Consider the following 25,304-nt stretch of genomic DNA (forward strand, 5'->3'; position numbering starts at 1 on the left):
CACGTAGTGATCGTCTTCTCAATAGAACATCTTTGATAACGGCGTGGTGTTGTTGCAGGAAGTCCCGACGGAGAATACTTTTGCTGTAGTACAGGGGTGCACATAACTGGTACGCAGGTTATGTGCGTAATCTCTCTGAAATGCGTACCGTCACTTGTGTCACAAAGTGCATTTGCGTACCGACGTACTTGTGAAGCTTTTCCAGAAGGCGGTTAGATCACCGGACGACAGAGTCGGTCTCCGTGTGCACAGACAGGGCTGCTGTTAACGTCGGTCTGTACAACGGAATTGTGCCAAAACTGTGCCAAAACTACGCCAACCGGCTGCGGAGGGAGACTTCCCCCCCTTCACTGGAGAACTGCGCTAAAACAGCTGATCACAACGTTCACACTCTGTGGTCACGAAGTACTCCACTAGCCGCCACCGCCCCCCCCCCCCCCCCTCTGTCGACTTTCCTGAAGTACTCCCCCGTTGATAGAAATCAACACGTAATGAATTAAGACCCCACGGTTTGATGATTGATAGGTGTGTGGGTTGTCTTTCATTATGACACGCAGAAAAATGTTATAATAAACATAGATACTGTATGTTAAATGGATATATCCGCCTTCTTTCATTTATCTTTCCATTCCCACAACAATATACATAAATAAATGGCATATTTTGGACATAGTTTGAATGGTGATTAATCATGATTAATTAATTTTTAAGCTGTGATTAATCTGATTAAAAATTGTAATCGTTTGACAGCCCTAATTTAAAACACATCAAAATCACATTTTTGAAAATAAACCCATGTTTTCAAGAATCTGATGTGTACTTTATTTCCTGAAATGTTAATGATTCACCCCAAAATTGTTTGTTTGGTGTACATCAGCTAAACAGCACTGAAACAGTGTGAAAAATGACCATGGAGTACATGTTCTCTCTCAAAGTGTTGAATAATCAGCTCTGCACAGTGACACTAAAAGACTGACTAAGAGTACATTTGAACTCTCTGAGGGTTCTAGGTTTACACTGCACGTGTTGGAAAGCACTCAAACAGTGTCAAAAAAGTACCAGTTATAGTGTATATTTTGACTCCCAAAGTGTTTGAATCTAACTCTTTATTTGGAGTTTATATTTTACACTTTTGACGGTGTTCAGAGAACACCAAACTCTTGGACCTATATACACCCAAAACTGGTGTTAAATGTACTCTTATAGAGTACAATGCACACTGTGCACAATGCTGTGTATTCATGAAAGAGTCGAAATGTTAAGAAATTAAAATTTACAAAATATTTACAATTAAAGATAATGTATCAGAATAAAGTCCCTACAGTAGTAGATACTGTAGGATCCATTGGAACATCAAAGTTGCCAAACCAGGATGATTGTATAAATACTGATACCACATTGGATATAAATGTCAAAAAGTTCAATCAGGTCAGTATGGACCCTCATTTGAATATTACAGTGATACAATTTAAACATACTCTTTAGTGGTGCACGATAATTATAATTATCGGTCCGATATTAGGAATTATGACGTCATCCCGATAAAACCGATAACAGTATTAATAGCCCCGATAATATACAATATATTTTTTGGGTAAAAAAAAAGAAAAAAATACTGCGGTGTGGGTGGATTGGGATGAGGGGTGCTTGTTTTTCACTCGGCTCCTCCCGTTTTGCCAGTACTGTGGTATTAATGGTTTAGGAAGAGGGGAGTCTTTCACAAATCCAGCGCTCCCTAACTCATGCCTGCTGTGACGTAAATGGTGTGCGGCCGTGAAGCCAGGACAGTAAACAAACATGTCGTCGGTAGTATGGGACCATTTCAAAGTTTCAGAGTTAGATAGTTCGCTTACTATTTGTATTAACAAATGCAATGCAGAAGTTCCACGAGGAGGGAAAAAGGCAACGAGCTATAATACTTCCAACCTGATTAGTCACCTGAAACATCGCCATCGCTACGATGGTGTGTTAAAAGCGTACGAAGACACCTGCGCTGCTAAACTAGCGGCGAATCCAAAGCCAGCTGCAAAGGCACCGGGGCTTTTACCTATCGACGAGGCTTTTGAAAAAGGCAAGAAGTTTGCCAGAGACGACCCCAGGGCTAAAACGATCTCTAACTTCATCATAGAAATGATGGCGCTTGACGAGAGTCAAAACTGTTCTTAGCTTTGTTTTGTTCATAGTAGTAATGCTCATGTCATTTGCTCACTACTAGTCTTTTTTTTACCACCAGATGTGCAAAAACTACAGGTACATTTAATATATATATATATATATTATATTATTATCGGTTATCGGTATCGGTATCGGTCTTGAGAAGCAGGAAGTTATCGGTATCGGTTTCAAAAACCAATATCGTGCATCCCTAATACTCTTCAGTATCATAGAGAAACGTAACATGATACAACATATCCTCATTCAACAGTTTTACACCCACTCCACAAAAATATTTTTAAGCATGAAAAATTTGATACAAAGTACACTTAATGCCTGCATGCATTCTCAGGAAATAGATTTATTAGGGATGACTGCAGTTACACATCTGCTTTTATAACCCGGAGCTCTGGGTGATCTTGGCGTTCTCCCTGAAGGCGAAGCAGCCGGGGAAGATGCCGATGTTTCCTGCACTGTGTCCCTCCAGCCACACCTCATTCACTAAGAGAGGTGAGAGCGACACGTAAAGACTCACACTGGAACACAGAAGGAAGCAGTTCCATGACATGCACATTCAGTTTGAGGTTTACCCTGCAGGGCCTCACCTTCACCCAAGATGTCGATGGTGTCTCCTTCGCTAAACTCCAGGTCCTCTGGTCCCTGAGCAGTGTAGTCGTACAGCGCCACCATCTGGTGGAGGATAGAGCGGTTGGCTAAGGGGTCTTCTTTCTGAAGAAGCACAATAAGGGGTTAATCCTGTATATTAGATTATTACTAAAATAAATCATTCACTAAATTGAATTTGGGCATGCCACTTGCAAACACATTTTAAAGGATCCAATGCTAACATTGTTAGATAATTAAATCAACCAATATATTGCAAACTACAAAATGATTCTATACCTCTATACCTTGGCATTCCAAATAATAAAAACAGGTATAGTTTCCATTGGTTACAGTATTGCTATATCATATTATTCATTAGATCAGATCCTCACCTGACACCACAGGGTAACTCTGCCAGCCTCAGCCACATCTTGCACAGTACGGCCTGGCTCCCCCTCGCCCCCCAGAGGGATTAGCATCCGGGAGCCATGCTGCTTATATCTGATGACACAGTGTTATGGGTTATGGCCGAGGAATAGATGATATGTTTAGGGCATCAAGAGGGAAACATTGGTTAACAGATGATAGGAAAGAGTTGGAGCCATTAACAGCCTCTTGATATATGATGGATCAGACAGATATATTTGAGTTAAAGCATTATTTATTAAATATGGTTTTTAGAACTTTTTTTTTATTTTTATTTTTTTTTAACAACTTTATTTTTCTGTTTTTCACAAATACATTATGTCCAACATTTATGATAAAAAGTTGCAAACCCCCTCAAATACCACCCCCCTCCCCCTCCAGGTGGTATTGCCCAATGAATAGACAAACATACGACAGAAAGATAAATCAAGAAATGAATGGTCTTAGAAATCAAATGTAAAAAATATATAAAATTAAAAGTAACATAAGGAATAGACCAAAATAAATAAATGCAACAAAATAATGATGACAATAGACAGTATTCGAGTAAATATTCAGATATAAAACATCACATACATAACCCAAACAAAACATTTTAGTTTATGCTATTCTTATTGCCAGCCTTCTAAACCTCTAGTGTGACAAGGTACGTAAAAACTCCAAGCCCACAATCAAGGACCCCAGAGTGCCCAGGTCAAAAGTCAAAGAAAAATTGCAAAGTGAATCAGGTGAGGGATAGGCCTCTAACATGGGTAATAAATAGCGACCAAGTTTAGTCGTATTTGTAAACTAAATCGCGCACTGCATATCTGAATTTGTTCAACTCTGACCCCAGCATCACTTCCCTGATCCAATGAATGTCGGAAGGGGGATTCTTTCCTTTCCAATTTAGCAGTATGAGACGGCGGGCATGCAACGACGCATAGGCAACCGCATTTTTGTGGAGGGAGGAGAACCCTAGTCCTGTGTCAACAGTTCTACAAATAGCTGTTTGAGGGTTAGGAAACATTATCCTGTCAGATATTGCAGAGAGTGACCAAAACACAGAAGCCCAGAAACTGCTTAATGACGGACATGACCAGATTGGTATGTTGTGATCCCTACACAAGTGCGTAAAGGATGCAAAACTGTCAGTCACTAAAAAGATCTTGAAAATAGAACAAGCCACTTCTATGCAAACAGCAAATGCCATGTCCAAACGGGATGGTGATTAGACATTATTGGCGAAAAACTGCATATGCTTTTCAGATTCAAATGTTTCCTAAATTGGCCCCAGATCTTAATTGAGTTTTGGACCACTGAGTTTGAGTTAAACTCGCTTACTTTAATATTCAATGGAAGGGGGGCAGTTAAAAATGAGATTGGGGGACTTCCGATTTACACATGAGGCGATGAGCAGCTAAAAAGAGGAGCTCCCGGCCGAATAAGTTAAAAAAGGAAGAAAACCCCTGTAAATGCAATTCGAAGTTGGAAGAATAGGTCATGAGCAAATCACTAAGTAAGAAAGGAATGGAGAAAAAGACGAAAGTCGAAAAACTGTCGGGAAAGATGCAGATCCAGACGGAACACCGACAGCCGTTAACGGCTAACGCAACTAAAGCTAGCAACAACGAGCAACCTAGCTGGGTGTCGGCACTGCAGACTAGCTTAGATGCCATGCAGGCTAAACTCGAGAATGCCCAGCACAACATGGATGCTAAACTGGATCAAATTGGCAGCCAAATGGAAGAAAATCTAAGAGGAGTACGTGAAGAAATGGGACAACTGAAAGAATATATGGACAAACACGGAGAAGATATGAAGCAAGGGCTTGATAGCTTCAGAGAGGAAACAAATAGAAACTTTGAGATTGCTGAGGCGGAGATGCAGGCCCAAAAGAAGGATATGGAGATCCTAGAAGAGCGTACGGCTGGGTCGAGGAGTGGAGTACCGACGTCCAGGACATTCTTACAGCCTTTCTTGAACAACAAACCAAGCTCCAAGATAAGTTGTCCGACATAGAAGGGAGGTCGAGAAGAAATAATACGAATTTGGGGGTTGAAGGAGGGAATAGAGGGAGATTCGGTCTCCGAGTAAGTCGACAGGTTAATTCACAAGGAGCTGGGAATGTCGGAGGATATTAAGTTGGAGATTCAAAGGGTGCACAGGGCACTTGCTCTAAAACCACAACCAGACAAACCCCCAAGAGCCATTATTGTCAACTTCTTGAGGTTCGAGGTCAAGGAGAACATCATCAAGACGGCCTGGCGAACGGTGATGGAAGTGGAGGGACGGAGAGTGACATTCGACCACGATTACTCTGTGGAGGTGGCGGCTAAATGTCGGAAATATGCGGGGCTCAAGAGAATTCTCAAAGACAAGCGGATTCGGTTTGAATCTCCAATGGACACACTGAGGGTTTACTGGAACGAAGGAACTATGGTGTATAAGAGTGCTCAAGACGCGGCGAGGGCGATGCGCTAGAGTGGCTGGCAGGTGCCGGACCCGGGAGAAGAGAGACCTACGCTACTGCAGAGACTGGAGGCAGCGCGCAAGTGGACCAGACTTCGGAGACGAGAGCGAGGAGACAACAACGAGATGCGAGTGAGGGAGGACCGGCACCATATTGGGGGTGTTGAGTAGTCTATAAGGGAACAAGATACAGCATTGAAAACAATGAAAAGACAGAAGGATGAGAGGTGACACTGACGGGCCATGGTGATTAGAAACAGACAGAGCACAGACACAAACAGATTTAACCAAATTACTTATAAACGCTATAGCCTTTTATTTTGTGCCCCGAAAAATCCTTTTGAAACACTGCAGTGAGTGAGTAAGAAAGGTTGTTGTTCTATCTCACACAGGGGTGGAGCCCCGATGGATAAACGCCCTGTCGCCCTACAACATCGACCCACCACACTGCCCCTGACCGGCCTTTGGTTAACAGCCACTGCACCCCAACTTCCTATCATCCGGTTGTGACCGTGGAGAAGTCGGGCCGCAGCTTACTTGGCTGGGTAGAGCCTAATTGGTCTGAATAAGCCCAGAGCTCCACCTTGCAGGTGCCAGCGCAAGTGACTATACACTGCAGACTACATTTCCCAGGTCCCTAAGGAGCATGGGGAGAACGTAAGTGCACCATGTCCCCCACACTCACACACCTTGTGTAGAGTGTGCATGGACCGTAGTGGGGAAGGCTCTCAGAGTCTTCCAGCACTGTATGGGGCTTACTGCACACCACGTTTCCCAGGTCCCTGAGGAGCATGGGACAACGTAAGTGCATTATGTCCCTGGGGTTCAGATACAGTTTACTGAGCTTATTAAGTTGGCACAGCGTTAAAAATGTGCTACAAAACCAACCAATGGATGTATAATCAGACCGTCAACAGCCTGATGGCAACCTAAAACCCCTCTTTTTCCATATCTCAGATCTCAGATATGATTGGAGACGGAAACAGCCAATCAGAACCCGGTTCCCCCCCCCGTTGACAATTCACGAGCGTCGATCTAATTTCCCCCCCCCCCCCCTTGTTGACAATTCAAATCTCAGGTGTTGGGGTGGGCCCGCCCTGGTAAATCAAATGCCCGCCCAAAGATGTATGTCTGCCGCCGGGTCTGGCTTCTTTAAATTAGTCCGGATTAAAATGTAAAATGTTATAGATAAATAATTCCCCAGCCTGCATAAATGTCCATACAGGTTCCTTTTATAAAAAAAATGGGGGGTTACGTATTGTAACCCTGGTTTTATAAGCACAGGCGGAGCCCTCTACTGGACACTATGGGTACTAACTCTCATCAATGATACGCGAGCGTTCACACACTGAAGTTGTATAAACGTAGCCGGCCAATCAGGGCGAGCCTACCTGAACTGTCATCCTTTTCTCTTCAGCGAGCAGAACAACACCTGACAGAGAAAAGTAAAACGTTTGAAAGAAGAAGAAAGAAGTTATCATACCTTCATGGAGACCAGGGCCTGTCCTTCGTGCCCTGGCTTAATAGCGGGCGCCGATCCCCACCACCTCTGCTTCGAGTGTTTGGGGGACCAGGATATGGCCGAGGTGGTGCCATTCACTTTCGCCATTCACGTTCGCCATTCACGTTCGCCATGCACGTTCGCCATGCACGTTCGCCATTCACATCGCCATTCACATTCGCCATTCACGTTCGCCATTCACATTCACCATTCCAGCGGGGCGGATGGCTCCGTTTGCCGGGGAGGAGGATGACGAGGACTTCTCGTTGGCGGGCACTTCCGGGTCCGGCGTCCATGGAAGTCCACCACCCAGGTCTGTCAGGACTTCCCCCTGGTGATGACCATGGCGGCGGAGCGTGTAGGGCTACCGCTCCCCCCACCACTGCCGCCGAAACCGGTGAGCCGCCTCCGCCAGGGGTTCTACAGCCCAGTCCGCCCAGACTTCATTTCGTCCCCGTTGCCAGATATCTGGCACAGGGTTTCCGCTAGGATTTTTTCTCGCCGGTCAAATGTCCGGGCAGAATTTATTTTACCGGACAAATTTGAAACTTACCGGTCATATTTCAATAATAATAGTAAGAGTTGTGTAGCAGAGTTTCCGTTAGTAGGTCATTACCGGACTATGAGCAGATATGCTTCAGTTTAAAACTCAGTTAATGGGCTCATTTTTATATTGCTTCAGTCTATAATCGTAACAGATCGAAAAATTCAGATCCATTTTTCAATAAATGATTCCACCAACAACAAACAACATAATTATTACATTCAAACAAACTACTTGTAGTAGCCTAGATAACGTACATTATTCAAAAGTTTACATTAACTTTGAATAATAACACGGGAGAAACGGATCATCTCTTTTCCCCTCTCCCTCTCTCTCTCTCCTGACAGCCCGTCAGTTTCTCATGCAGCTAAACAGAGGGCGGGGCTTCAGGTGATTATGCAGAGCTGCTTGTCTCGGTCTGACTCAGCAGCTGATCTGATCTCTCTCTCTCGCGTGTCCGGTTATACTTCACTCGCGTTTATGTCCATATCGATCAGATCCAGCTCTCCTGATCGGCCTTTATAGAGAGCACCGATCAAACTATTAAGAGTGAATATCGGCCGATAATGACCGGTGGCCGATCTATCGGAGCCTTCCTAATTATTACCAGACATTTTGACCGGCAGGTTTTGAATTTACCGGTTTTTAATACATTTTACCAGCTAAAAACCGGTAATTACCGGCTAACGGAAACCCTGATCTGGCAGTGTGTGGAGGCGTCGTAGCAACAGCCACTGAAGGTGAAGGCTCCAGTGACTGGTTGATGAGAGCCTGGCAGCCCATCTGCTCCCACAGGCAGCAGGCTGGGCAGAGAACCTCTGCCCCGCTAGACGCTATAGCCGGCATGTTGTTGTCAGAAAACACACCTCGCCTGGTATAACGGCCCGTCCACACAGCGGCGTGCGTTGAAGCTTCCAACGCTTCTGCCCATTCACTTTGAATGGGGTCACGTCACTTTTAGCCGAACTGCATTTTGGGAAGCGACGTGTAGCATTGCTGGCGTTGCTTCAAAAGTTGAGCAATGTTCAACTTTTGGCGCCTCGGCAGAAGCGTCAGCCAATGAAATCCCGTTTATGCAAATCTGCCAGTACAAGCGCTAGCCAATCAAACCGCGTGTATGCTGGGAGAGACTACGCAGGTCATTTCCTCATATTCATTATAGCGGTAGTGAATCACCCGGTGCTGTATGATCAGTCTCTGTTCATCTACCGGGATACAAACCGGAGGAGCGAGGCATGGAGGGAGGTGGCAGAGACAGTGGGTGAAACTGGTAGGTTTTCGTCCTGTTTGGGGATTTTATATCCAGTTTACTTCGTTTTAACATTGCTATTGCTTTGTATGTCGGGGGCGGGAGATTCATGTGATTGGTTGTGTGGAGATTGATGTAAAGTATTATGGCAAAAAGTTTGATACAGCGTAATTCTGGTATATTCATTTTTATGTCACCTGATATAGGCTATGGGATGTTAAGTGTTGGTTTGTGAGAGAAATGTATGTGCGTTCATTTCAGGACTCCTAAAGGAGCAGGAGAATTGAGTCACACACAGTTAAGAGAGACAATGGTCCTTCTGATTCTGGGTGAGCTGACTTCGGGTGGATGGAAGTTCAGAGATGGCTTGGGGCTATGAAGACAGTTAGGCGTTGTTGGTGAGCTGGTCCTGAGGAGTTCATGAGATGATGATTGTTACATTTCCAACAAGTATGGCTTTCATAAAGAAACACATGACTTGTGTGATAAGCTACATAATAAGATGTGTTTTGTTGCAAAGTGAGCCTGTTTTGTTTTCTGCTGGCCAGCGCTGAGTCACTGTGACACAGCATATTTTGCGTCTCCCAATGAGATGACCTGAAAAGATGACCAGCTGACCTAACCCCTCCTTCTTATTCTGGTATATCTCCTGTATGAGTCCTGGCATTCGCTCTCTCTTCTCGGGCTGCCAGGACCGAAGGATCCACGCAGCACGCGAACCAGGGCAGGAGTGGGCCGGCATACTCCTTACATTACAATATAATTGTATTGTATTATATTGTATTGTAATGTATTATATTGCATTGCATTATTACCTTTTATAATTAAAACAGATTATTGTTTAAACTGGTATGCTGGTGTTCTCTGATTTCCTTCCTGTTATGATTTTAAGCAGGACTCGTCAAAACGACACGCGGAGCCGAGTGGGGTTGTAAAAACCTCAAAACTCCTACAGTTGTTGCTCGCAAAAAATCCCCAAGCTTCAGATACGCCCACCTCCAAGCGTCAACACACGCCGCTGTGTGGACGGGCCGTAATAGCTCCGATTAATGCCTTTCACCGTTAATGTGAAACACTGCGTTAATACGGTGGATAGGATACTGCAACTGGGTTACTCACTCCAGTTCTGCAGCGTCCCTCCTCCATTCAGGGGTGTAAGATAGGCAAATCTATCATCCCAGGAGGAGATAGGTTTCCTTTCAACAGAGATTCAGGCCCTGTTGCAAGAACGGTGGGTTACGTATTGTAACCCTAGTTCTAGTGATGTGTGTGTGAAAAATGCATTCAATAAAAACGATTGCATTTATCGTAGAGTAAGAGTCATCTCTCTCCACAATTCCACATTTCCCCAGAATGTCTAGATGAAATCGGCAAGATCCGTTTCATACGATGTTAACTGGGCACCCATTATGAGACACGATTCCCCACTTGCCGCCCCAGTTGTAAACTCCAGTAAAGGAGGCAGCCCCTGCGTGTGCAGGGACGTGCACAGACATTTGGAAGGGCTATTGCTCTAAACTGGAAAAAGCCCCCCCCCCCCCCCCGAAAAAAAATATAAGACCAAAACGATTATTACAGTAACTAATTTGAACAGTAATTCACATCATCATCTCATAACAAAATAAGCTAAGGCAACTACTTGCATTCGGTGACTTGATTTTTTAAAATCAAAACCAGGGACATTTTTTGTTTTGCGGTCCATATCTCATTAAAATATCTAATGTTAGAAACTACTAAAGACAACATGGGGACAATTCAATGTAGTTTGACCTTTGCAGACATACTGATAAAATAGGGCTTCTATAATTATCTTAAATAAACTCACTAATTAATTAAACCAGTTCAATACGCATTATTCTTATTCTTATCATTCTTTATGAGCACAGGTACAGGTACGGTATATCATTACTTATTTATTTAGTATTCCATAACATAATAACAGAGATGGTCAAACTAAAGTAGAGACATGGCAGAAATTCTACAATGAAGCGGGCAGTGAAGTGTTCTCCTGTGAGAGGGCGATCAAGAGAAGAGAGCGAGCGGCCCCGTCGAGGGAGTTTACCATGCGGGCAATTACATGTAAGAAGAAGGAGAAGAAAAATAATGAAGATGGTGTGTTTCCCGCAGCGAGACACTACAATATTAATTGTGGGCTTATCATGTTGATTCGACCACAACAGAAAATTTAAAAAAACTCTCGCTCTCTGCAGAGGGGCAGGTCAGCCAAAAAGGGGAAACGGGCCGTTGCCCGGGCAACATTAGCCCGTACCTGTGCACGTCCCTGGGCGTGTGCATGTGAGTGTGATAAACCGCAGGAAGTGCTGTCAAAGCGCTATGCGGGTGCAGGGACATTAGGGCCGGCGTGTTATTGTCAGAAAACACACCTCGTCTAGTGTAATATAGCTCCGATTAATGCATTTCACCGTCTGTGTGAAGACGGCATTATGACGGAGCGTGTGGCCCCGCGAGAGCGTGCCGCGGTGCGTTCAAGGACCTCAGTAGAAAATCGGCCCTTTCTGTGTCAGCCCCCCATGGGCCAAACTTCCTTTTATGGAAGGTTTGGCGGCGGAGTGGGCCACCAGAGAGTACCACAGCTTCTTAGCTGCGGCTCCACAGCTGCTTGCATGTCCCCTAACACAGTTTTATGGGAAATGGAAGCACAGCTGTGTACTGACAGAATGGATGGACAGGACACTGAAACTGGGTTACTCACTCCAGTTTTGCAGTGTCCCTCCTCCATTCAGGGGCATAAGAGAGGCAAATCTATCATCCCAGGTGGAGAGGCCCTGTTGCAAAAACAGTCTGTGTCTGTTGTGCACCCTCAGCACAGAGAAAAGAGGCTTTACTCCATATACTTCCTGGTTTCCAAGAAGACAGGAGAATTCAGACCCATTCTGGATCTTCGCATCCTGAATCAGCACATTGTCTGCACAAAGTTCCATATGTTAACTATAAAACAGTTATTGGCCGGGCGATTGGTTCACAACCATCGACCTGAGGGACGCTTACTTTCATGTCGAAATTGCTCCAGAGCACAGAAAGTATTTGCGTTTTGCCTTCCAGGGGATAGCCTATGAGTACAACAGACTACCGTTCGGCTACTCCCTATCCCCACGCACGTTCAGCAAATGTGTGGCCGCTTCGCGACCATGGCATGAGGGTTTTATTTTATCTCAACGACCTCGTAGTCATGGCCAGTTCCAGGGAATGGGCAGATGTTCTACACCTAACCAAGTTGGGGGTTTGCGGTCAATTGGATGAAAGAGCAGTCCCATACCTCACCAGCAGGTGGGGTATCTGGGGATTTTGCTCAATGCAGCCCCCTTCGAGAGTGAGGTGTACGCCCCATCGAGAAGGAGGGCAGGCTATGTGCCACTCTGTCAGAGGACAGACAGACGTGGTGCGAGGAAGGGAGTCTAGAGCCTCTGTCCGGTACATTGGACTCTATTCTATCCTAGCTATAGCTACTGGTGGACAAGGGGCTTGCTCATGCCACAGTCAAGGTGTATGCAGCAGCCATCTCGTCCTGTCATGGGGGGCGAGGCTTTAAATGGACTACACATGTTCTTTTAGATAGATGGCGGAAGCATGGGCGTAATTTCCACTGGGGACAGGGGGACATGTCCCCCCCACTTTTCAAATGGTGTTTATTATTTATTTTTTTACGCAAGGGGTCATCTTCACGGAGGAGCGTCTGTGTGTGCGTGGCACGAGCGCATTTTGTGTGAGAGAGAGAGAGAGAGAGATACGGGAGTTGTCATCTGGTGCTAGCTCGGAGCTAACGGAGATTAGAAGCCCCCCCCCCAGAGGATGTGAGGTCATCACAAATAAAACAGGCTCACATGGAGAGGATACTACATAAGTTTGCGCACTCAATATATACACTACACATTTTTCTTGGATTTGTTAACACTATAGTCCCTAATATATTTGTAGAAAGGCAGGTAATTGAATTAAATTGAGAAAATGTTTCATTGCGGAGGAACCCCTGTTTTGTGTCCCCCCTACTTCTCAAACCAAAGTTACACTCTTGCGGAAGGCCTACAGTTTTACATTATTAGACACATTATCTTAGAGAAAATTACATTATTTGTCACTTTATTTTTAGTCATTATGGCTCACCAATTAGCGCATTATTTTTGTCACCTTATTTCTGTCGATTGCCTGATCAAAATAATGATATTTGGATTTTGGATATATTTGTTTTTTCTGGAAAGTCAACCGGAGTTTATGGTTTCATAAATCATATTTTTTCGAGTGGAACAAAACAACATCTCTGTGCATGCTTTGAGGAAATGTGGCTTCAGAACATTTCAAACTTAGGATAAGGCACTTCAACAAGCATCAAAGCAGGATTCCTGTTCTTTCTTGGTATCAGCTCCTTTCTTGTGTTATCAATTCTTAGATGTAATGTAATGTGTTTTATTGTGTGCTGTATCAATCCTACTGCTGTCTCTTTTATGGACTCCTCTCATGTCTGTGGAGCTGCAGCATCAGTGCCCTTTGTTAGTTTTTCTTAGCAGGAACACATATACAGTAGGACCCACAGGGTGTAGTGGACAAAGACAAGCATATTTTTAGAAATGAAGCATCACTTGTTGAAATTCAAGGAGACAGAAGTGGGTTGGTAGGCCTGTGGTTACCTGAGGCGCAGCTGAGACGCCGGCTGGCCCAGTTTCTGTGCGATGCAATCCTTTATTTCATAGTTAGTTGTTTCCAGAGGGACAGATAGAGCCACTGTGTACGTGAAGTGGACCTTCACCAGCACAGAGCCCGCCTCCGCTCCCTGAGCCTCATCAGCATGCTGGGAAGAAGGAGCAGGAATACATACAAAATCACGTAAATATAGCTTTTATTTTAAAATAGTCATCTGGTCCGATCAGTGTGAATACTGTTTATATGGGTATTATGCAATAACATTATTAATACTATTAGAAATTGTAGTTTTTTAAGTTACTTTTCATATTTTGAAGACAGAGACCCAGCCCAAATATTTTTTTATTCCTTATCGAATTTCCCTGCCAGAAAATAAACTATGAATAAGAAATATATTTGTCACTGACCGCACATGATTTAGGGGACTTTCATTTCAGAGTCTCAAGTTTGGCCTTTTTGCATTTGCCATCTATGTTTTTTGGAACCAAAGTGACCATAGCCGAATCAGCCCCCCATATGGAAGAAAATAATAATAAACAGTGTACCATATTGGTTCAAGAGTAGAGGGGAATTTGTGCACCTTCAAAAAAGGAGTAGCTCTACTATGTCATTGTACCTGTATAATGACAATAAAGGATTATATTATATTCATACTGACTTAATCAGGACACATCAGCATTCCCCCTGCTACTTTTAACCTTACTAGGCAGTTTCTTCACAAGCCCCATAATCTTTCTATATTTAGATCTGTATAAAGGTTAGGATTGTGTGCGTGTGTCTCATAAGCTGAATGTGCAAAGAACATGACTTTGATGTGATCCGTCTCACAGCTCTGAATGTAGTGTTTCACAGGGGAATATTACCTGGTCTCTGGCTGGGTTGTCCGTGTACTGGGGGGGGTCTGAGTCTGAGGGCGGTGCGTGGGTGGCAGTGGAGTAGGATGGAGGTGGAGTGTCTGAGGAAAAACTCACTGCAGGAAAACACAGTACAGGTACAATTACAGTCTGAATACATTACAGTTGAATTAGCATTAGGCTGTTGTGATCACATCACAGATGGTCTCTATTTTATTACACATACTCCCATGTGAATAAAAATACCATGTGTGTTTTCTACAACAATTCTTTAAAATATCGCTGTCACAATCAGAACACCTTCTGAATTTGCAAACTCAAACAACATCCAGTTTTACAACTGAATACAGTGCCTGAAAATCTGGATAAACTTGGTTTATTTCCAACATGTCTGATTACTTCTTGATGTTTTGTGGCCTGTCAGACTTATTTTTGTAACATGAATATCTTCCAACATCTCACAACTTGGTTAGTAAAATATTATAAAAGCCATAATAATGCACCTAAATTGATACCAACCAGTAATCTTGACATTGTGAAAATAATCCTGTTTTCTTGTGTGTTAAGAAGCATCAATGTGCTCGGAAAAAATGTTTTTAATTTATTACAAATATATTGTGTGAAAAGTTGACAAAAATAAAAGTGGTCAGTTGCTTTACTAGATATATGCATTAATTGTATTACTACTGGTTACTGAGTATAGTAGTTTATTTATAGTATGCTTTAAACCAGGGGTTCTCAAAGTTTTGATGAGTGAGGGCCAATTTAGGTACCCAATAGGGCTGAACGATATACCGTGTCATGGCGATAACCGCGATATGCGCATGCGCGATATTCACACCGCAGGGACGTGCGGTTTTATTCATTTTTTTTTTTTAATGCTAACGCACTTTAGCACAGAATTCAAAATAAAGATACCCTTATTACTTATCGAAACTGCACATACAATATATCCGATTAAAGCTGAGACTCCACAGATTATTTAAGTATAGTATCTAAGCGATCCGATCTCGCAACAGGGGAAGCAAACACAGACATCACAACACGTACCTTTTACGGAGCTTTTACAGGAGATCGTATAACCGTAGCTGTCAATCTGATCAAAAGACGTGTTCAATGGCATTAAAACGAGAAAAAACGCGGCTGAATCGGTTGATCCATAGGTTGATAATGTATCTGTGGCTTTGAAGCAAATGTTTATAATCCATAATTCCATTTTTATGTAAAAATCGGAGCACAAAAGTTAGCTGCTAATGGTAGCCACCAGAGTGTGTATGCAGCTTCCGGTTTTGGCTACGCGTCACTCTCACTCCTTATTTGGTAATATGTGTGTGTGTTAGACTGCGCTGGACTGCCGCATAGCCAAGACCGGAAGCAGAAGCCACTCTGGTGGCTACCATTAGCAGCTAACTTTTGCTCTGCGATTTTTACATTAAAATGGAATTATGGATTATAAATTAAATCATTTTTTTTATACAGAGACGTTAATAACCTATGGATTAACCGATTCAGCCGCGTTTTTTCTCGTTTTAATGCCATTGAACACGTCTTTTGATCAGATTGACAGCTACGGTGATACATCTCCCCTAGAAGCTACGTAAAGGTGCGTGTTGTGATGTCTGTGTTTGCTTCCCCTGTCGTGAGTTCGGATCACTCAGTGATGATACTATATACCTAAATAATCTGTGGAACCTCAGCTTTAATCGGATATCTTGTATGTGCAGCTACGATAAGTAATAAGAGTACTTTTATCTTGAGTTCTGTGCCAAAGTGCGTTAGCATTTTTCGCAAAGGGGTCATTTAGATGCTTCTTATGAGACTTGTGTTTTGTTTTGGTAAAAATTGTTTGTATCGTCAGTTAGCTGAGATGATTTCCGTTAATCTGGAATAACACATTAATAGGTTCTTAAATATTAAAATCCCCTGAGACACAGTGTCGTGAAAAAAAAAAAAAGTAAAGTACCCGCCGGGACTTTTGGGCTTAACAGGTTAAAAAAAACGCAATATATACCGCAGGGGGGGGGGGGGAAATCGCGATGTCAGTTTTTTTCAATATCGTGCAGCCCTAGTACCCAATATTGGATTGAGGGCCGCCCAAGAAAAAACGGAACACAAAATAATTCCAAAACAAATCCTTTCTTTATTGTACTAACCAATTACCGCAACTCGCGAGATGCCTAGTTGCCATGCAACCAGTAGTCTAGCAAACTTTCCACAAGCTGTCATTCATAATTTAGGAATGACAACCCAGGGGGCGCAGTTTTACCATTCTTAACCCTCTGGAGTCTAAGGGTATTTTCTCGATTTTTAGATGTTTTCTTAAATCACCTTTTAAATGTATTTCTTCTTACATGGCACCCCATGTGTTACATATCAAAATGTTCAGGACAATCTCTGGTCTTGCTATATATGCATATTGCTCACCTTAGAGCACTGTTTGATGAGATAAGTAGCTCAAAAGCTTAAAATGTGAAATCCGATTTTTGGAAAACCTTCAAAACTCTTGTGAAAACACACATTTACTCATGTGATCGAATTGTTTTGGTGTTTTAGATTTGGTTACCAAAGTCTTAGGATCACAAAAGCAGTGAAATATTTGAATTACACTGTATATAAATGTGTTATTCATGTCTAAAATGAAAAACATTAAATTCAAATTTTGAGTAAAATAGGTGTTTATCACTCTACTTTCACCACAGCAGGGACTGAGATACATCAGGACTGAATAATGACTTCATATTACATACCAAGGTGCATGTGATGTGTACAAATTGAGCATTCAACCTTTTTTTTCAACCAACAATTTATTATAAATATGTTTTTTTCAACCAACTATTTATATAAATATAAGAAACTGGAAAATCTCACTATTTACAATATTGAACATCAGAACTTTCAACCAACTATTCATTAGAAATGTCAAGACAGTGTCAAGGTCTTTGTCTGTCTTCCAAGACAGTGGGTGTGGCTGCTGTGTAGGTGGGGGTGATGGTGCATGGGCTGCTGTGTAGGTGGGGTGTACAAGTGCTATACGAGACCTCCACGAGACCTCCTTGCTGGCTGGGTTGAAGGTGATGGCTGTGGTGGAGCCTTTGTGCTGAGGTGTATCTTGACCTGGTGGCAGCCGCAGATGGAGGCAGCTGTAGTGATGATGGTCTGCTGGTACTTGGTGGTGATGGCTCTGGTGAAGGCCCTTGAGCCACAGTAGATCTTGACCTGGGGGCCGGCACAGATGGATGTTGTGGCTGCTGGATAAACGCCGCCTGTGTAGGACAATAATTACAACTAATTTCATTGAAATAAAGTTCAAGTAAAATGACACACACACACACACACATATACATAGGCTACATCTGATTACAAAGTCTCATCTGTACAGGACGGTAAAATAATAACAGGCACACATATAAATAAATCTATGACAAAGTCTCATCTGTACAGAACAGTATGATAAGATAATCGATGGCAAAAACATGTCACTGTAAATGTCTCCGTTGTGGGACGAATAAATGATTAATTTAATCATCTACACATGTAATCTCACTTTTACACACCAAAATAACGTTAACACAGAGTAAACGTTTGCTAATGGAGAGTCTATTTTGTCCCAATAAAAAGTTCATGACTATCGATAACAAATATATATCAATAAACCTATTGTTCATTTTCGCGGTATTCCCCACACATTGCCAGTACACTATTACTGTTATATTTACACTTACCCATGTCCAAATGGATCCTTGTTGTTGTCTTTGTATTCTTCTTCTTCAGAAGAGTCAAAGACTTCAGGTTCTGAGGCTCTATCTTCACTGCTGCTAGCGAAAAAAATCTCTAGCGAAGTCGGCAACTGTAACGTTTTTTTTAGCCATTTTATCTGTCTCTCTAGGCGCATTCACACTGCGGTACTTTTCCCACAAAGGTTCATGTGAACTTAGTTCATGTGAACTCTTTAGTTCGCATGAACTAAGTACAGATCGCGTTCACACTGGAAAAAGTCCCTGGGGGTGGATTAGGCAAATGAAGCCGCTGACGTTACTTGTTCTTCTTCTTCTGCTTTGGGTTTACTGGCAGGCCGCAAACCACTTCACGGCGTATACTGCCGCCCAAAGTCCCCGGCCGGAAGTCCCCGGAGTTAGGGACTGGCTTCAGTAGAAGCTGCTGGGACTCCCAGCAGCTTCTACTGAAGCCTTCCGAGTAAATCGCCAGAACGCCGACACCTCCTCATCTCCACCGCTCCCATGTTTTATTTTGTGTTGCCATAAGTTAGTCTCTCTGCGTTTCTGCGCTGGGCTAATGCTAATGCTAATAATGCTAATGCGAGGATAATAAAATGGCGGCTTCACAAAACTTTTTGGGAGTTTTACGGGGCGTGGTTTGCAATCCGCCCAGCCAATCAGAAATATAGCTATTTTCTCACTAAAGAGTTCACATGAACTAAGTTCACATGAACCTTTGTGGGAAAAGTACCGCAGTGTGAAAGCGCCTCTTGACGGACACACAAATCCACCAATCCCACACAGTGTAAAGTCAAGCTGCTTTGAGCAGCCATATTGGCTGCGGTGCCCTGGTTACAGTCTCACAGGAGATACCGCTGGAAAGCTACTCATTCTAATTCTTACTAGATACAACCATGGAGGATTAAAATATAACGAATGCATTTCAGCGTGTCACATTAACTATCGCGGGCCGCCAGAAACATTTCCGAGGGCCGCCATTGGCCCGCGGGCCGCACTTTGAGAACCCCTGCTTTAAACTATTGTGCCCATTCAAAGTAATTATGTCAAGGCCAGGGGCGTTGCCTGGACCTGAAAACATTCGGGGCTTAGCCCACAGTGGCGGCGGCTGCGGCGCTACAGTGGAATTTTCTACTGCAACACTTCCCACACGCACACACTGTACCTCGATAATCAGCTCACTGCATATAGGCAGGAGTAATGTGCTATTTTTTTTATGAGTGGGGGGCGGATATCACCTCCTCAAGGGGGGTCCGGGGGGATGTTCTCCCGGGAAGATTTTTTTTAAATGTTGAAGTTAAAAGCATCAATCTGGTGCACGTTGAGAGCAACATTAAGAGATCTATGGATACATCTCTCAACACCCATATGAAACAGAACTGTAAACAGATTTTCTTCCGCTTGGTGTGGTTAATTTGGGTCGGTGTGAACGCAGTCCGAGACCTCTTAAGTGAACTAAACAACCGGACTCTGGTCCGCTAAAATAGGTGGTCTCGGAACGCTTGCTTGCGAACTCTGGAGCAGTTCATTGCTGGTGTGAACGCAGTCCGCACCAAAACATAGGAAGCGTATATTTACGTGTCACAAGAACGTCTCATTATGTTATAATGTTTTTTAACGGACGTTGTCTGATTATATAATCATATGCGCAGGCCGCTAGTGTCTGTTGATCTCCAGATTAACAGCAGCATGAGAATAACCTGCCGAAAGTGCCGATGCTCCATGGCGGAGGCTCCGGTAGAAATTGCCGGGATTTGCGTTTTTACCCCCTTTATGTCTCACCAATTGTTGAACAGCATTTCCGTGCACATGACTTGTGTTTAAAGTTTATAGTCCCTTTGAGTTTTGCCCGTGGGAACGCAAACCGAACCTTCTGAAAAATGAAACAATGCAACAAACTGTCGTCTGGTGCGCACCCGAGAAGCGGACTATTAGGTGTGAATGCAAGACTAAAGTGAACTATCTAAACACTCAGAGTCCTTTAGCTCACCTGAGTCTCTTAGTCTGAGAGGAGAGGACCCTCCTCCAGCTTGTTGTGGAACAAACAGCTCCTTATGTCCGTTAGTGCAGCTCGCTAACCAGATGCTAACAACACGGTCCCTGCTGGCACCGGCCCCTCTCTCCCTCTCTCGATCACACTAAATGCGCTATTGCCCAGGCCAGGCGACGCCACTGGTCAAGGCTATTCTAGACTCGCTCAGATTCAGTCCTGTCACACTGGGAGGGCTGCGGTAGCTAAGCATTAGCATCAAAGGTTAGTCAATCATAACTGACAACCATTTAGCCCACATTCATAACTCGCAACAATTCTTATGGACCTAAAACCTAACCTGGATGTCTTGATTGACATTTTTTATAAACACATGCTATGGTTCACCTTGCCTTTTTGTGTGATGAAACAAATTTGTAGCATCTTGTTGCTACATGCGATGCTTATGGAACAACTGACTGAGTCTTTTAGTGCCCAGCAGGACCGCTGAACATGCACAACGTTCATGGTTGTAAACAGTTAGGCAAACAATTCAATAAATAAATAGTGTATGTTGTATAGTCAATACATAATACAAATATTGACTTCTAACTAAACTCTAATACATTCTATATCATATAAGGCTTCGCCCTCTAAGGCTATCGCTATTGGGTAATCCCACTGCACGTGTGCAGCACTGACAGACTTAATCCACGCCCACCTATGACGTGGGCCCCACCTACAGACTCACTTCCGTATAAATAGGAAGTAGTCCCTACAATCTGCTCCCACTTTTCTTCAGCATTCCGTTGCAGAAGCACTGTGCAGGCACAAGCTCTTTTCAGAGCTGTTTACTAGAAAGCAAACATTCCTGGTTCCCCTGGCCCCATCCTCCCTCTCCTCCGGACGGGGGAAACAGGGCGGGGGCCCGGTGTCAACCCGACATATGAGTTACGACCGGAGCTCACGGTGTGAGTCCTGCCGGGGATTAGAGCATGCAAACGCGGCTCTCACTCCCCAGGTGTCGTGCACTCATTGTGTCCGTCTCATTGTGGACGCTCTCGCTGCTGCGGCCGAGGATGATTGGCTAGTCCGGGAGTCTTACTCTGAGGACCAAGCCCTTGATTTATGGGATCGGAGTGGCGGGCAGCAGTCAGGCGACTCCTTCCCCTCCATTCACGGATCACCATGTGGTTCCCCCGCCCTGTCTCCCTCTCCTCCGGCGGGGAGACGGGGCGGGGGCCCGGTGTCAGCGGGTCCCTCTATCCGCCATCACGGCTCTGCCGTCGATAGGTGGTATTCTCCAGGAACTCCCGGAGATCATCGGAAAGGCAGCCGCCTAATGATATCTCCCCGTTCCCCCGGTTCAGGAGAGCTCTCCTCCGGATGACATAAAAAAAGCTGCATAAGCGGCTGCCTCACAGTCTGTCGGTTGTTAGACAGCAGAGCTCACGGCTAAAACCGGCTGTCTTAAAACCTGTTGGTTAATTAGACAGCCCGGGTTTGTTTTCCTATGTCACAGATGTGCCTCCTACACACAACTCCGCTCATTCCTCAAGCGGGTTTGAGCGTGAACCTCAATGTCCGGTTTATGAGTTTTCTCCTAAACGGCGACATGATGAGAGCCGCTGTGGAATACAGTGTGTGGAGGTGCATAAGCCAGCTGTTTGTTACCTGTAGGTTAACAGACAGCGGGGCTAGCCGTTGAGCCGGCTGTAACCTGTTGGTTAGCGCGGGAGCAGGGCTCGCGGCACAAGCCAGCTATAATTAACCAGTCGGTTATTAGACAGCAGGGCTTGACGGTTAAACCTGATGCTCCTAACCTGTCGGTTATAGGCAGCACGGTTTTTCCTCTGTCCCAGATGTGCCTATACTACACATGGTCGTAATGAGCCTAGGGCTGTTATTACGCACTGTGTGAATAGCACTGCACACACCTCCGCTTATTCCTCAGCAGGTTTGAGCGTGAACGCGCCTCAATGTCCAGTTTACGAGCCTTCTCCTAAACAGAGACAGGATGAGAGCCGGTGTGAGATGCAGCGTGTGGAGGCCCCCTCGCAGCCTTTTCGGACCGGGCCCCTCTTGGGCTGCTTCACGGGCAACGGCGGCGAGGGCTCTGATGTGGCTCGTCACCATGACAACCACAGCACATCCAAAACATGTCGCGCGCTCTCAGAGTATTACTCAGAGTGGCGATGGACAGATGGATAATAATAAGCAGCAAGGCCCACCGGGTAAGCCGGCTGCCCCTGACCTGTCGGTTATAGGCAGCATGGCTCGCTGCATAAACCGGCTGTCTTTAAAACCTATTGGTTTTTAAGCAGCTCGGACAGCTCTCCTCCGGGCGGTGACAGCCCTCTCCGTGATGCAGCTGTTGGGCATGATATCAGCTGGTCACGTGGTGATTCCCCTGGGTCTCCTTCACAGTGAGGAGACTCCAGAGGTGGTTTATTTGCCTGCGTATCGACCCCGTGCGTCAGAGGAGACGCATGGTGTACATTCCTCCTTCCGTGGGTTGGGATTAAACCCACTGGAAAAATCTCCACGTCAGTGAGGGTGCCCCTGAGCAGAGTGACGTCACACACCGCAGTGTTCCCAGACGCATCTCTCGCAGGCTGAGGAACGTGCATGTCGCAGGCAGTGGGGGGACAGTGGCCGGGTCACATGTCTCTCCATATAACGTGCTGAAATTACTATATGGAAAGTAATCCAGCACTTCGCCCTGTTGCTGTACAATCAACATGTGTTGATTCGAACAGACAACAAAGCAGCGGCGGCCTACATCAATTGCCAGGGAGGGTGTTCGATCAGCGCAGCTGCTGAACACACATCCTACACAAGCCAAATGGACAGCGTTCCGTTGGTGTGTAGGGAAAAAGCCTGGACCCTGTTGGGCCCCCTGCCTCGTGCTGTCGTTCCTCCAGCTGTTGCTGGACAGGAATTGGCTTATAGCACGGTCGAAACATATGCTGCTGCCATTTCATCTTGCCACGTAGGTTTGGGGTCAGCACGGTGTTTAGTCACCCGCTGACAAAACGTTTTCTACGGGGAGCACAGAGACTCAGGACCTGTGTCATGCGCTTTGGCGCCTCAATGGGTTTCGGCTTTAGTGTTACGCGCACCGAGTAAAGCTCCATTTGAAACTTTAGATCAGGTCCCCCTAAAGTTCTTGTCAGCCAAAGTAGCTCTGCTCTTGGGCTCTGACATCAGCTAAAAGGGGAGTGATTTGTCGGCTCTCTCTGTGGCTTCCGTCATGTCTCCAGATCCAAGGAGATGGCAGTTTCAGCTGTTTTACGCCCTAACCCGGCTTTTATGCCAAAGGTGATCACAAGCTCTTTTAGAGTCGAGAGTGATACCTTTGGATGGCTTCTTTCCTCTCCTCACACATCAAGAGGAGGAAGCCACAATCTCATCTCCTCTGTCCCGTGCGCGTGCTGTCATGCTATGTTTGCACGCACGGCTGGCTTTACGCAGTTTGGTCTGTTTGTGCTTACAGAGAGCGCTCATTAGGGCAGCCTCTGTCGGCACAGCGCCTGTGACACTGGCTGTGTCACAGGCGTATTCTCCTCTGGGGTGGATCCCCTGGAGAACATCAAGCGCACAGCACCAGAGAATTTTCCTCCTCTACGGCATTGCACGGAGGAATGTCAGTGGAAGACATTTGCACTGCTGCATCTTAGTCTTCCCCCTGTTCTTTTATTCGTGTTTATTTGAGGGATGTCTCCCATTCCTCTCTGACACACTCAGTACCGAGGGTCCTGTCAGAGTGAGTAATGTCGGGGACTCAACTGCGTGCCCTCTCTCCTGCCTGTCGGCACTTAGAGAGCTGCCCTTTTCCCCCTCTTTGATCGTTTTAACAAGTGGGACGTTTAACAAGTGAGGACGTTATAACAAGTGGGACTTTGGTCTCTACTTTTATAACGACAGGTAGCCTATTTAGCCTACCTTCTTTCCCTTATGGAGATATTCATTTTGTAATGCTATATTCCCTGGGAATGTGATGCACCATTACGCATGGCGAAATGGACATGGGTTATTAATTGAGTAGATTGTGTTTTTGTGCTTCTGGTAACGGACGGACCAGTGGGGCGGTAAACTACATCCTGCTTCGCCCTTAACCCAATAGCGATAGCCTTAGGCAAGGCAAGGCAAGGCAAGTTTATTTATATAGCACTTTTCAACACAAGGCAATTCAAAGTGCTTTACAAAAAATGAAAGACATTAAGAAAAAGGCATTTAAAATCAGTCATTAAAAAGAAAAGCTAATAAAATAAACATTAAAGAAAAAATACATGGATAAAAGTTTCAGTGCAGTCTAAGATATGAATAGTTCAATTAAACATTAAAAGAAAAAGTACATGGATAAAGTTACAGTGCAGTCTAAGATATGAATAGTTCAATTAAAAGCAGCGACAAAAAGAAAAGTCTTTTAGTCTGGATTTAAAAGTAGTCAGAGTTGCAGCGGACCTGCAGGTTTCTGGGAGCTTGTTCCAGATATTGTGGAGCATAATAACTGAACGCTGCTTTACCATGTTAGATCTGACTCTGGGACAGAAAACTGACCAGCTCCCTGAAGACCTGAGAGATCTGGATGGTTCATAATTTAGCAGGAGGTCAGAAATGTATTTTGGGCCTAAACCATTCAGTGCTTTAATAAACCAGCAGCAGTATTTTGAAATCTATTCTTTGACACACAGGAAGCCAGTGTAAAGACTTCAGAACAGGAGTGATGTGATCCACTTTCTTAGTGTTAGTGAGGACTCGAGCAGCGGCGTTCTGAATCAGCTGCAGCTTCCTAATAGATTTTTTAGTGAGACCCGTGAAGACACCATTGCAGTAGTCGAGTCTACTGAAGATAAAAGCATGGACAAGTTTTTCCAAATCCTGCTGTGACATTAGTCTTTTAATCCTAGATATGTTCTTTAGGTGATAGTAGGCTGATTTAGTAACTGTTTTAATGTGACTGTTGAAACTCAGGTCAGAGTCCATGACTACACCTAGATTTCTGGCTTTATCTGTTGTTTTGAACATTGCAGACTGAAGCTCAGCGCTAACTTTTATACGTTCTGACTTGGCTCCAAAAACCATTACCTCAGTTTTATCTTTGTTTAATTGGAGAAAGTTCTGACACATCCAGTCATTGATTTGTTCAATGCACTT

The 25,304-nt window shown here is 44.5% G+C and overlaps 1 protein-coding gene across 2 annotated transcripts in view; it reads right to left on the bottom strand.

The window, feature by feature from the left end:
• Positions 1-2,483: 2,483 nt before the first annotated feature.
• The window catches only part of LOC117541212 (NADPH oxidase activator 1-like), a 40,995-nt gene continuing 18,174 nt past the window's right edge, over positions 2,484-25,304 (bottom strand). Inside the window, exons 12-16 of one of the 2 annotated variants that reach the window (XM_034208373.1) lie at positions 14,451-14,557; positions 13,575-13,735; positions 3,153-3,261; positions 2,760-2,844; positions 2,484-2,655 (exon numbers count right to left, since the gene is read on the bottom strand). In XM_034208373.1, coding sequence (XP_034064264.1) covers positions 2,549-2,655; positions 2,760-2,844; positions 3,153-3,261; positions 13,575-13,735; positions 14,451-14,557 — 569 coding nt within the window. In that variant the 3' untranslated portion in view covers positions 2,484-2,548. Of the gene's footprint in view, positions 2,656-2,759; positions 2,884-3,152; positions 3,262-13,574; positions 13,736-14,450; positions 14,558-25,304 lie in introns of both variants that reach the window. The other variant, XM_034208372.1, reaches the window with a different exon arrangement.

Source organism: Gymnodraco acuticeps, unplaced genomic scaffold, assembly GCF_902827175.1.
Source record: "Gymnodraco acuticeps unplaced genomic scaffold, fGymAcu1.1, whole genome shotgun sequence".
NCBI classification, from domain to species: Eukaryota; Metazoa; Chordata; class Actinopteri; order Perciformes; family Bathydraconidae; genus Gymnodraco; species Gymnodraco acuticeps.